Below are 13,225 nucleotides of genomic sequence, written 5' to 3'. Positions count from 1 at the left end.
TTTTGATCTTTTGGGAGGTGCTTTAACGAGGGGACATATTGCCACATGAAACTGAGAGTTTAACACCGTCTTTGATGCAGTCATTGTGGGAAATCCGACCTAAGTAATTGCAGTGATGTTCCTTAGCAATTTGGATTGTAAATATGAGCAAAGTCGAATGATTCTGGTATGTCTTCAGGATGTTACTGAGGTTTAGTTTGAGGGATAGACAGTTATATTATGTATGAGGTTATGCAATGCCAATTTTGGGCTCAATTGGCGGTTTGATCACTGTTGTTTTGATGAATTATTCTCATTTATGTTTTATTATTGGTTGGGTTGTTTATCAGATTCGTCAAAATCCAGACCATGCGCTATTGTGGTTTACCTTTTTACATAAGGCAGTATGTTTTGCAATGCAGTGCATGCACACAGATAGGGTTTTCTGAATTAATGAGTTTTCATTTCCAGGAGATTGAGGGCCTGATTCTAACTTTGGAGGACGGTGTTAAACCGTCCCAAAAGTGGCGGATATACCACCTACCGTATTACGAGTCCATTATATCCTATGGAACTCGTAATACGGTAGGTGGTATATCCGCCACTTTTGGGACGGTTTAACACCGTCCTCCAAAGTTAGAATCAGGCCCTGAGTGTCTAATCTGGGTTGGTGTCCTTTGCTCTTAGGTGCACAGAAGCAGGTCCATTAGCCAGGGCAGATAGCAGATGCATCTGGAGAGTATGGCACTGGTCTGCCTAGTGTGAACTGGGTTGAACCTGTCCTGAAAAGGTGCTGTTCTTGTTTTCTATTGTTTGTGAGAATTATCTTATTGTAACTTGCTAATTTCTTCCTATTTAGGTTGAGAAGACAATGCATATTTTGTTTATTTAGCATGAGTTAATTCAGAAAACATTTTGTAATTGTTTTTCTCATTCATCGAGAAATCTTGCTGTGATTGGTTAGTCAGCCAGAGAGCAGCCCTAAGATTGGTGAATCGTCACCACAAAGCTATGCTTTCGTTCCTGATGGAGCTGCGCTGTAATAGGTTAACCTTTGAGAGAGCTGTGCTGGGATTGGTTGTTGTTTACTAGTGGATTCTGAGTGATTTTTAGACTATTTGTGAGCAAAAATAATGGGTGATGTGTTGACAAAGCCTAAGGTTTCTGCTGTAACTTCTACAGAGGGTCTGAAATTACCTGCCAAGATGACAATTGAATACAAAATGATGACAGCGGACTTTATACGTATACCTGGATTTCTGAATACATGAATATACCACTTGTGATAAAGACTTGAAGTTTCATTTAAAGGGTACATTTAGCATTGGAAAGCTGCAATTTCTGAGGCAAACCATGAATGACAGAAAGACGTTACCTAGACCTACAAAGTTTGAGCAATTGAATAAATGGGATAACATGGTCATGGAGGTAAGAAAGAAAATGTCAAAGCAAGTGAAGGTTTTTTTTAGACAATGGCTTGAGAGAAAGTGGGACTGACAAGGAAGAAGTTGGAGAGAGGACATCATGGAAGGAGTGCGAGTCATTCCTGCAGTAGTTAAATAAACAACAAATAATATACCAGATGAAGAATAGAGGGAACAGACCTGGAGACCAAGCAGGCCAGACTGTGTAAATCCTGCAAGGGTCAGCAAAAGTAACAATGCCACAGGGCCTTGCCCACCTCACTACCCTAGAGCGAATTTGTCTGGTGGTTGCAAATGAAGTTTCAGGTTGATATGCTGTGGTGACAGACATCTCAGGCATTTGGGAGGCGGGAAGTTTTAGATTTGTTCCATAACTGCGTTTTGAAGGGGAGTTCTAGAGGCATACTGAGTCACATTCTACTTATAGATCCGCAGAACATAGGTGATCTCATATGGCGATGCATTCACCATGTTCCACCCACCCGGGGCTAACACTCAAGGTGTTATCCTGGAATGTGAACGGCCTGGGCAGCACACTAAAATGGAGAGTCATGTGGAAATACCTGGGGTGACAAAATCCAGATGTAATCCTACTACAGGAAACCCATCTGGCAAGCAACACCAGCAGGTCCCTACCACTCCTAGTGAACCAAACATGGGTGGACACTTTTGGGTGCCAGGCGGCGGTTGTGGATGACGGAATGGGGAAAGTATTGGTAGTGTCCGGGATATCTCCCCACACCCCCACGGTTGCAGACTGAGAGACAGACAAAATGGCAAGATGCACAGTGAAGATGCCGGAGGCTCTGCCCCTAATTGGTGAGATCTTACGTTGACCATGCATGCGGACATGGACTTGACAACACTGTCCAGGGCTAGACCCCGTCTAGATCCTTGTATCACCTCCTTCCTTGAGTCTCTAGAGATGGTGGATGTGTGATGGGAAGGAGACCCAGGGACTACACCAACTGCGGTCAATGTCCAGACTGGACTTCTTCCTAACACAATGCCAACACCTGCATAGATTTAGCCTTGTGGATCTCTTGCCCTCAAGAATCTCAAACCACTCACCCTTACTGACACACCTGACAAAGGTCACCAGAGGGACAGGGGTAGGGAGGAAAGGGGATGTGTGTGTGGGGGTGGGGTGAAGGCTGAACACCTGGGAGCTGTTGGAGTGGACTAAGAGGAAACTGTTTCAGGAATCCTCAGACCAACACTTTAAAGAAAACAGTGGCTTCTGAGATCGAATTCTAGGAGGCTTATAAGATCATAAAATGAGGGCAAACATAAGGAAAGGGGCAGGGAGGCCAGGGAACCGGAATCTAGGTTGCTACAAAGAGGCGGTATATGTTGATAACCCCACCCCCAGGTTGGCCAGCATGATAGAGAGGATAAGGGAGGACCTGCACAACCTGATTTAATAGAAGACAGGACACAGTTCTGGGTGAAACAAGGTATACTCAATAAGGTGGGGGACAAAGCAGGTAAATTATTAGCATGGCTGGCCAAAAGAAGGAAACGGGCAAAAGTGCTTCTATACCTGGAAGCAGGCAGGGGCGGGCAGAAACCCTGATGATGGTGGCCCAGGCCCTGGCCACACAGCAGACCAACCTGAAGAACTTCATCAAAAGACGTTCCATCGCCGAAACTCCAGGATGAAGCGAGTAGCTCTCTGGAAGTGGACCTAATGGAAAGGGAAATTTCTGATGCCTCAGGACAGATAAAAAGTGGCAAATCCTCAGGACCCAATGACCTGCCACCTAAATTTTTCGGAGGTGTCAAATCCCAAACAGTGTGCCCAATCTGGTCAATATTAAACAGAGCCATGCAAGAGGGTGTTGTGCCCCAAGGCCTGCGGCAGGCAACCATAGTCATGATCCGTAAGAAGGGGAAGTCGCAAGAGTACTGTGCCTCATATAGGCCTATCTCCCTCCTAAATACAGAAATCAAAGTATTGGTGAAGGTTTTAGCTAAACACTTAATGTAGGTGGGCAACTGGTGGCACCTGACCAATCTGGCTTTTTGCCTTATAGAGTCACACACCATAACGTGCATAGACTGGCCGGCTGTCTGGCCTGGTGTGACTAATTTAGGAAGCCAACTATTTTGCCATTGTTGAATGCTGAAAAGGCGTTTGACTCAGTGGAGTGGCCCTATGTAATGGCACTAATCCAAAAAATGGGGATAGGCCCTTCCTTTCTGGCCTGGGTGAAGCTGCTATACACAGACCCCATTGAAAGAGTTATGGCAAATGGTGCTTTCTCCAAAGAATTCCAATTCAGCAGAGACACCCAGCAGGAATGTCTGTTGTTCCCTCCCCTCTTCATGTTGGTGATTTAGCCCTTGGCCTGCAGGCTTAGGAAGTATGCACTAATGAGGGGCATTGATGGGATGGGGAGTGGAAGGATGTTGTCACCCTCTATGCAGATGATGTCCTGTGATACCAGGCTGACCCAGACCACACCATTACTAGGGTGGTAGAGATGTTGAAGGTATTTCGCTCCTGTATGGGGATCCGCCTTAACTGGCATAAATCAACTGCAAGGAGAGTGCCACAGAGGGGAGCTCGAATCACCTCTCATAGTGGGAACCCATAGGTTTTCGATACTTGGGAATCTTCATAACTCAGGACCAGGAGCTGTTCCACTGGGAAAATCTGGATACATATCTGGGCTCATACAGAGCCGATGCAGACAGCTGGAGTAGACCCCCATGTCTCTGATGGGCAAAGCAGCTGTCCGTTAAAATTATTAATTTGCCTGAGTTTTTATATGCTTCAAAATACCCCATTTGCGGTCCCAGAAGCTTTCTGTCGGGCAGTGGTGGATGTGATATGAGGTCTGCTGTGGTATGGGGGGACTACTGAGAATAGAATGGTCTATTACTAGAAAGTCCCTGGAGGACGGAACTGCTCCAGATATGAGGCTCTATTGCTGGGAGTCACAACTACAGGTTATCAGTGACTGGGCATTTGCCTCACACCAGAAGCCCACAGTATTGGCTGATAGAAGTGCTATGGACCCTAAGGGAAATGTATGATGCCTCTCCAGTGATTAAGGGATGGCAGCCTTCCCGATCCCTACCACAGTGGTAGTCAGGATATGGCAAAAAGCGTCCCAGGCCCTGGGCTGGAAAGACAGACTGACGATGGAAACCCGCTGTTGGATTTTGAGCTCCTGAAGGGACTGCATGCTATGCAGGAAATGGGACCAGTTGGGGATATCAAAAGTAGGGTACGCCTGGTGAGGTACAGGAAGGATACCCTTCTCTGAACTACAGGAACAATACAAGCAGACAGGGAGCCAGTATCTCAGAGAGCAATTATACTTCCTCCTGGAAGATCATAGGGAGATGCTATAGGGGTGCTGGAGAAGATCTCTTTAGAATACAAGTTCCTGGGGTCCCCCTTGACAAGTAACGTGATGCCCGTCCCTACTCCTCCCTTTTGCATAACAGCCTTCCTCTCTTGAAATAATTTGAGTGCAACCTGGGCAGGTTGACTGGGGTGCGGCGTGCCGCTATCTACGGGAGGTAGCCATAAAAGCAGGTTTCAGTCTAATTCACCAAAAATTCTGTATAGAGCTTATTATATGAGGACCAGATTGTTCCGCACGGGAAAAATTGACTCGTACCTCTGCTTAAGGGGATGTGGTAAGAGGGGCACCGGTGTCCACACATTGTAGGGATGCCCCAAAATATAGGAGTTCTGGGTTAAAATGGGCCACATGATATTGGCAGTCTTGGAGATCACACTAGGACTTACCTAACAAATGATCACTCTTGCCATATGGGTGAAACAGACCCTAGACTGACGAGACATGGTGAGAAATTGGGGGCTGGACAGAATCCCATTGGTACAAGCATGGGAAGCTAACATAGACTGGTGCCTAAGGGCTGAGAAACGAATGCATAAGGTGAGCGGATACTCACGAAAATTCAGAAAAATATGAGGACCCTGGAGAGTCACCAAAGATGCCAGGTAACCACTGTAGAGACGAAAGGGGGGTCACAGAGGAAGGGATGGACAATGAGAACTTGCTGCTGGAGGAGGGAGGGTAGACTATACTCGGGACATGGGAGTCATTTGCACTCCACTATGAATGCGCTTTGAATAAGGTCGATACTGTACGATGATTGGTAGGACCACAAGATTGTTCACTTTTTGGATATCTAACATGTTAAACATAATAAGGGCCTTCCGAGTATTAAGAGAAAGTTTGTGTAATACAAGGGCCATTGAAATCCCAGATTATAATTTGAACCTTTATTTTTATTGTTGTGAAAGATATTAATGTGCTTTGTTAATATTGTCAGAAAATCATGGAGGAAAGATGAGGCCTGTTGCCCACCTATCAGCTGTGCTGAATCCCATAGCTGTGAGTCTCCAAGGTTGTTTGAAATCGTTTGCAGTTGTTTGCTTTGCAAATGAACACAGTAACCAGATTGTGATGGGACATACATTTATTGTTTTTGTTCCACATTCTGTTGACACATATACAAACCCAACACATGGCAAACAATCATCCCACAAGATATGAACAAGTCACACTGATAGCTGAGAACATCTCAATCAAAAGATGTAACTCATTAAATCCAACAACATTGCTTCCTATTTCAAGCACATGCTGTGAAGACAAAGGTTGAGAGAATGAGCCTGAGCATGGCTGCATCAGTGGTACAGAATTATATACCAAACCAATACCAAATATTAAAGACATTGGGGGTCATTCTGACCCCCGCGGGCGGCGGGAGCCGCCCGCCTGGAGGGAGCTGCCATATGGCCGCTCCGCGGTCGAAAGACCGCGGAGGCCATTCTGGCTTTCCCGCTGGGCTGGCGGGCGACCGCCAGACGGCCGCCCGCCAGCCCAGCGGGAAACCCCTCCCCACGAGGAAGCCGGCTCCGAATGGAGCCGGCGGAGTGGGTATGTGCGACGGGTGCAGTGGCACCCGTCGCGTATTTCAGTGTCTGCAAAGCAGACACTGAAATACAAAGTGGGGCCCTCTTACGGGGGCCCCTGCAGTGCCCATGCCATTGGCCCCACGACACCCCTCACCGCCATCCTGTTCCTGGCGGTCGGAGCCACCAGGAACAGGATGGCGGTGAGGGGGTCGGAATCCCCCATGGCGGCGGAAAACCGGCGGGAGACCGCCGGTTTTCCTGGTCTGACCGCGGCCAAACCGCCGCAGTCAGAATGCCCTGCGGGGCACCGCCAGCCTGTTGGCGGTGCTCCCGCATCCCCGGCCCCGGTGGTCCTTGACCGCCAGGGTCGGAATGACCCCCATTGTGTTTAAAATGGACAATCTGACTTACTTTGTTGATGGTTCCTGTTTAAGTGGCCAATATGGAGAACTGAATAATGCCTACGCAGTATGTTCCATTTCTGAGACCCTTACAGCATTACATTAGCTGAATAGAACTTGAGCACAAGTGACAGAGACGGTTGCATTGACAAGAGCTTGTGCCTTATAAGAAGATCTTAATGTGACAATTTATACAGATAGCCATTATGGTTTTACAGTCATCTATGATTTTGGACAACTGTGGTCACAAAGAGGTTTTATGACATCTTCTGGAGCTTCCATCATGAACAGTCTCCATATACATGATCTACTGAAAGCAATACAACAGCCAAAAGAGATGTCTGCAGTCAAATGAATTGCCAATGAGGTAAAAAAACTCATGGTCACTACTAGAAACAGATATGCTGATCAGGTGCCCAGATACTGTGCACTTGAGAATAAAACAGTGATTCAAGTAATTGAACAAGATGAATTAAGAATACATTCCATTCAAAGTACAGATAATGTAAATCTGTTTCTTGTTAAGTTCAATTCAGACTTCTCTCAGTAAATTAAGAGACCCTCAGGAGGAATTTACACAGGATGTGAAGAGAAAATGGGAAAAATCATGTTACAGGAGAAATCATCAAGTTTTAGACATTAGCCCTAACCATAGATATATCTTGTCTGATTTAATTGTGTTTCCTGTAGCACTTTGTTTTTATAGTAAATCACAATCAGAGAGGGAGTCAGTACTCTGACATTTTAGAAAATATTGGGAGAATACACATTTTGTAGATGTTGCTGAAGATTTATATACAGATTGCCTAGTGTGTCTAAAAAAGAATCTGGGAAAAAGAATCAACACTGTGATAAACTACATTGCCAAATCAGAAGGCCCATTTAAAGGACTCCAAGTCAATTTTGTGGAGATGTGTTAGAAACGGGGTTTCTGGTTAGCTAGTGTATGCACCTAAGCCAGACAGAACCCACCACCCTAGTCAGGGCAAGTACATTACACACTAAAGATAACCTGTGCTCATCCCATTGCATTTGTGTGACACACACACACCAGTGACACAATAGATACCACAAAAGAGACTTCACACAGGATTATGTAAAAATGTATGTCTTATACTTTAGATATATCCGTAGACCAAAAAAATAATAGGTCATACATATTGAGCACATTGTGCAATTCCTGAATAATATCTATTTTCCTGATGATGCACAGGAAGAGGATATGAATTAGAAATACTGTGCGTATCATGCCAACACTGAAGTTATACCTGTTGCCCAGATCTTTGAGACCCCACACAATATACATTTGAAACTATAAGGGCATAAAATGCAAAAACCAAATATGTAAAGTACCAAGTGTGCCCACAAGCACATCAGTATCAGTGAAACACATAAATCATCACATCATAGAATGTATCGTTCATGAAAGGTCCTCACCAGCACTTAAGGAGCAGCACATCTGCGCTCATATTAGGTTTTACGCAGTGCATGCTGAGAGAAGTGTTTGGTATCCTGACTATTGCAGGAAACAACCTGGTCTACAGTGTACAATACTCCATATCACGAATCAACATAAATTATATAGTTAGTGCATGTGATTCAAAAAGGCGAACTTCGTAGGGCAAAACACATGATCAGAGCAACATCGATCACCTGAGTATCCTGAAGGTATCCATGCCCTGAAGACCAAGGGTTCCCTGTCACTACCACATGCAGGGTGGTTACGGGACTACGCAACTTCCAGTTATCCAGAGGGTGACCTGCCCTTAATTTCACAGAGAAAACCCCGCTCAGAGGGTCGGGGCCAACCCACGGCAGGGCATACTGCAGCCTTGCAAATTCATCTGAGGTCGTTTTGGGCTCATGAAGTAGCGCCGCCTGTAAAAGCGGCATGGGATGGCGGCGCAATTCCCCCAGTACCCCCCGCAGAAGCAGGAAGTAGTTTGTGCCCTTAAAGGGGAATAAGTAGAGGCCACTACACTATTCCACCTTTAACTAACCAGGTTCTCTTTTCAGAGGTGTGTAACTTCCAACCAGCAACTCTGGAAGCAAAGCAACCCGGGCCACAGCGGGGAAGTCAGCACTGCGGACGAAGCCCCTTTTTCATGGTTTCTGTTGCAGCATGAAGGGCTAATTGTGCCTCTACAGCGTTCGTCTCTCAAGCAGGGTGCTCAAATCACATGAATGTGACTGGCTGTCAATGGAAGAAAAACAAAAACACTGGTCCCAACAGAACCCTCACCATGTGCTAGGGAGAAAGAACTGAAGTCAGCGATCACAACATACTAATCCCTGAGAATGAAGTGAATGTGTAAAGCCCTCAACAGGGCTTGTCTGAGGCAGACAAGGGGCAGAAACAGCACCACATCGCACTTGGTCCCCTATGGAGAATACCTGGGCAAAAAGCATGGCAAGCAGCAGGGCAGCACATAAGGTAGATGGAGAGTGCCAATCCTTCTAGGAACCCAGCAGGTACCAGGGGGACAAAGAGGGCAAGTAACTCCAATGCTGTTCTCCCTGGCATTCTAGCAGTGCCTGCTGAGACCAAAGTCAGGGAATAGTTGGCTGCAGGGCAACAAGCAGAAAATCAATTCAGTGATTCCACTCAGCAGATATCAGGCAGCAGGGCAGGGGCAGAACAGCAGTCCAGGTGAATCCTTTGTGCAGCACAGTAGTCCTTGTGACAGAGGTTCAGTCCCAGTTCCAAAAGTGTTCTAAAAACTTGGGGTCAGAGCCCATGTACTTATAACTCAAAAATGTCTTTGTTCTCAGAGTGACTTCAAATGAACCCTCTCAAGTGTAACACAAGCCGTTTCAGCTCCTTTGTGTATGCTCAGGCCACTACCCTTTGAAATGTAAGTGTAAGCCGTTCCCAACCTCCCCTCCAGGAAGACCCATCAGTTTGCAGATGAATGCAGAGGCGGTTGAGCATCCTGTGTTGTGGGTGTCTGAAGGGAAAGCACAAGTGTAGCTGTCACCTACCCCAGGCCTGATGTGTATTGGAGACAGGCCCTGGGCATACAGAGCACTGAGAACAGAGAAATGCCCACTTTCTAAAAGTGGCATTTCTGAAACAGTAATGATATATTTGCTTGTACCAGTAAAAAGGATTTATGACTCCCATTCTAATGATACTAAACATGATGCAGCTATTCTTCTCTCATCAGGAACTACAGCTTTAAAGTATTTTAAGGAGCTTCCAATGCTGGCCTATGAGAGGAGCAGCCCTCACAGTAATGCAAAGCTACTCTGGGTGTTTTTCATTACCAGGACATGTAAAACTGAAAAGTTACTTACATGGCACCCTGCCCTTTGGGCTACTTACGTCCTAACTTAGGGGTGATTTATATGCAAGAAAATGAGAGTTTAAGGCTTTGCAAGAGGTTTTGAATGGCAAGTTGGGATGTCAGTAAGACTACACACTCAGGCTCTGCAATGACAGGCCTGAGACATGTTTACAGGGGTATTTAAGTGGGTGGCACAATCAGTGCTGCAGGTCAACTAGTAGCATTTAAATTATAGGCCCTGGGTTTATGGGATACCCCTTTACAAGGAACTTACATGTAATTTAAATATACCAATTATGGACACACCAATGTTATAATGTTTAGCGGAGAAGCACATGCACTTTAGCACTGGTTAGCCATGGTAAAGTGCTCAGAGTAATAAAGCCAACACAAAAGTTAGAGCAACAAAACAGAAAGTAAAAGCAAGAACGTCCGGGGTAAGACAAGCCTAAGGATGCCAGGTCTAACAAGATGCCAGTTTACAATGGTAAGGAATACATTCTTAAGACTGTCTGCTTATTTTTCAAATGGATTGAAGCTTATCTAAACAGGAAATCAGACAACCTAACAGTTGCCAAACGTTTGTTGACAGAATTAATACCAAGATTTGGCCTTCGATTTTCTGTTGAGACAGACAGTGGCTCCAATTTATGAATTAAATTTTACAATTGATCTGTACAGCTCCCCAAACTGACAAGAGGTTCCATCGCAGTTTTTGTCCTCAGTCTTCTAATTCTATTTACTTAAATCTTGATCACTTTGTGTTATTTTAAAAGCCACTTTGCCATGTTTAGTGATCTCTCTGTGAATGTCAGTAAGATGAGAAAATGGGAGAGGATGAACATTTATTTTTCTAGTTAAATGTACAGTATTCAGTCTGGCACATTTTCATCAATGAAATACAAAATTATACAAGAGTCTCTGAATCTGGAAAAAATTGAATCTCTGGAAAGTAAAGAAATATTTAATAACAATGGAAAACGGTTATGTGATGTTTATTTGTAAAGCGCACTATACTCCTGCAAGGGTATCCTAGAGCAGAGTAGGTGTGTTTACCTAGCCCTACCTATTGTGGGTTCGTTAATTGAAAAGCTAGGTCTTTAATTTCTCGTGGAATTCAAGAAGAGAAGCGGATGTTCTGAAATGGAGAGGGAGGTTGTTCCATCCCTTAGGAGTGTTGTAAGAAAATGCTTGTCCTCCTGGTGTGGTTCTGTGTATGCGTGGGATGTCAGCGAGTTGGAGTCCAGTGGGACAGAGGTGCCTGGATGGTTGGCTACCTTTGATTGATTACCTTTTTGCTTGATTACCTTTTTACTATCCCTCAACACAGCACGATTAGAAAAGACAGAACTGACAAACAAAAAGTTCAAGACTTATCTGATGGAAAAAGGAGTGGCATTCCTTGTGTCCAAGTTCTAGCCTTTCCTTCCATTCCCGTATCTTTCTGCATTCTGTATGTATGCATGTATGTATCATACTTACAAAGAACAAACCTACCTCGTACCAAAGTAGCACTGTACAAGACTAACATATTACAACTCTGAGGTTTAAGGAAAAGTGGCTATAAAAAATACAAGTAGGGCTAAACATAAGGAAAAAAGGAAAGGCAGGAATTATTTTACAAAGGTAGGTACAGACTGGAAACCAAACTCAACCTTGGCAAAATGTTTCCAATTAGCAGCACAATGCAAGAAACAGTGAATGGCATGGGGTCATGCTGGTAGGTTAGGTGATAGCAGCCCATTTTGCTCTGAAAGCGTCCCCTAGCCTTCACCTACTGGGAAAATGCCTGTGTGGCAGAAGGGCTGGTTCCGGGGGAGATCGAGGAAAGAGGGTGGATTTTTGGGGAATGGCAGGAGAAGTTATACTAATGAGTAAAATATGGTTTGTGACTCTGGCTCAAAGTCAGTGTTCAGTCATATCTCAAGGTAACATCTGCAGTAAGCCATGGTGACTTACTGTCGAGATTATCGCGTGCAAGAATGGGCTCACTTACGTTGTTCAAGAGCTCCGAGAAGTAATAGCCAGGTGTGCATCCAAGTTTCTGAATCAAGCAGGACTCTTCACTGCTGCCAGCCTCGGGACATGAAAACAAATGGCACAATAGGTTCTGGCAATAAGAAATAAAGCAAAACGTAATTATTTCAGGTTCACCGGTCACAAACAGCGATTCAGATTTCATGGCAAAGCTTAGAAATAAGAAGAAGTAACCCTGTCGAGGTCTTATATAAACACAATGAACTATTTCAAATTAATACATAGAGGGTTATTCTAACTTTGGAGGAGTGTTAATCCGTCCCAAAAGTGACGGTAAAGTGACGGATATACCACCAGCCGTATTACGAGTTCCATAGGATATAATGGACTCGTAATACGGCTAGTGGTAAATCCGTCACTTTTCCGTCACTTTTGGGACGGATTAACACCTCCTCCAAAATTAGAATAACCCCCATAATCTAGTAAGTGATCGCTACGTGGCATGGCATGATGCATTACCTATACATGATAATGAAAATCTGAAAGGGGTACAAATATCTAGAGATTCATTAGGCGAGTGCCCAAGTAAAATGATGCAGTAAAAGCGCCCAGTAGATTACTGATACCGCAGGTTTTGTTTTTTTTCCCGAGTCTCTATTACCGCACCATTACCAGTTTTGTGGGTCGGAAGAGAATTCAATACGAATATTGCATGTTTTATCCCATTCCCACAAGCAGAACCTCGCCGTATTGTGTTCTTATTCATCACACATTTTAAAAAGATGTTCGTGTATAGAAAACCGCATGGTCAGTGATAGTGACAACATATAATCCCAATTTGATCTCGGCTCTGAGAAACGTTTCTAATGGTTCTCATGATTTAGGAACCTTTAATTCAAATGTTGAGCCTGTCATACTCTTAAGCAGAAGAGAAGCTGGCATCATAGTCTTTTACTGACCAATACAGTACCAGGTTTGATCAACAGATAAGTGAATAGACCAGGCTAAGAAACTGTTTCCAAATTAATGTGTGCCCACACAGAGCAGCCCACAAAATCTTTAGCGGGAGTGGGGGTGCTGCAGGGAGAGTCCTTTCTCGCCCTCTCTGAAGTCAAGCCTGGTGTGGTTTTGCAGTCTGAGTGGAATCTCTGGGAATAAAGATTTTCTTTCTCACATAAGGGGGGTCAGAATTTCTCCTTCACCGTATCTTCTTGCAAGTTTGATTCTGAGTTGTGGACGTCGGCATGTGCTTAG

At 44.7% G+C, this 13,225-nt stretch overlaps 1 protein-coding gene across 2 annotated transcripts in view; it reads right to left on the bottom strand.

Moving 5' to 3' along the window:
* Nucleotides 1-13,225, bottom strand: part of FANCC (FA complementation group C) — a 1,679,603-nt gene that overhangs the window by 885,145 nt on the left and 781,233 nt on the right. For both annotated transcript variants that reach the window (XM_069227975.1, XM_069227967.1), the window contains one exon: nucleotides 11,991-12,104. In XM_069227975.1, the coding sequence (XP_069084076.1) occupies nucleotides 11,991-12,104 (114 nt within the window). The remainder of the gene's footprint in view (nucleotides 1-11,990; nucleotides 12,105-13,225) is intronic.

The sequence above is a fragment of the Pleurodeles waltl genome, chromosome 1_1 (genome assembly GCF_031143425.1).
Source record: "Pleurodeles waltl isolate 20211129_DDA chromosome 1_1, aPleWal1.hap1.20221129, whole genome shotgun sequence".
NCBI classification, from domain to species: Eukaryota; Metazoa; Chordata; class Amphibia; order Caudata; family Salamandridae; genus Pleurodeles; species Pleurodeles waltl.
Note: the sequence above shows the minus strand (reverse complement) of the source record. Positions and strands in the feature narration are given on the sequence as shown.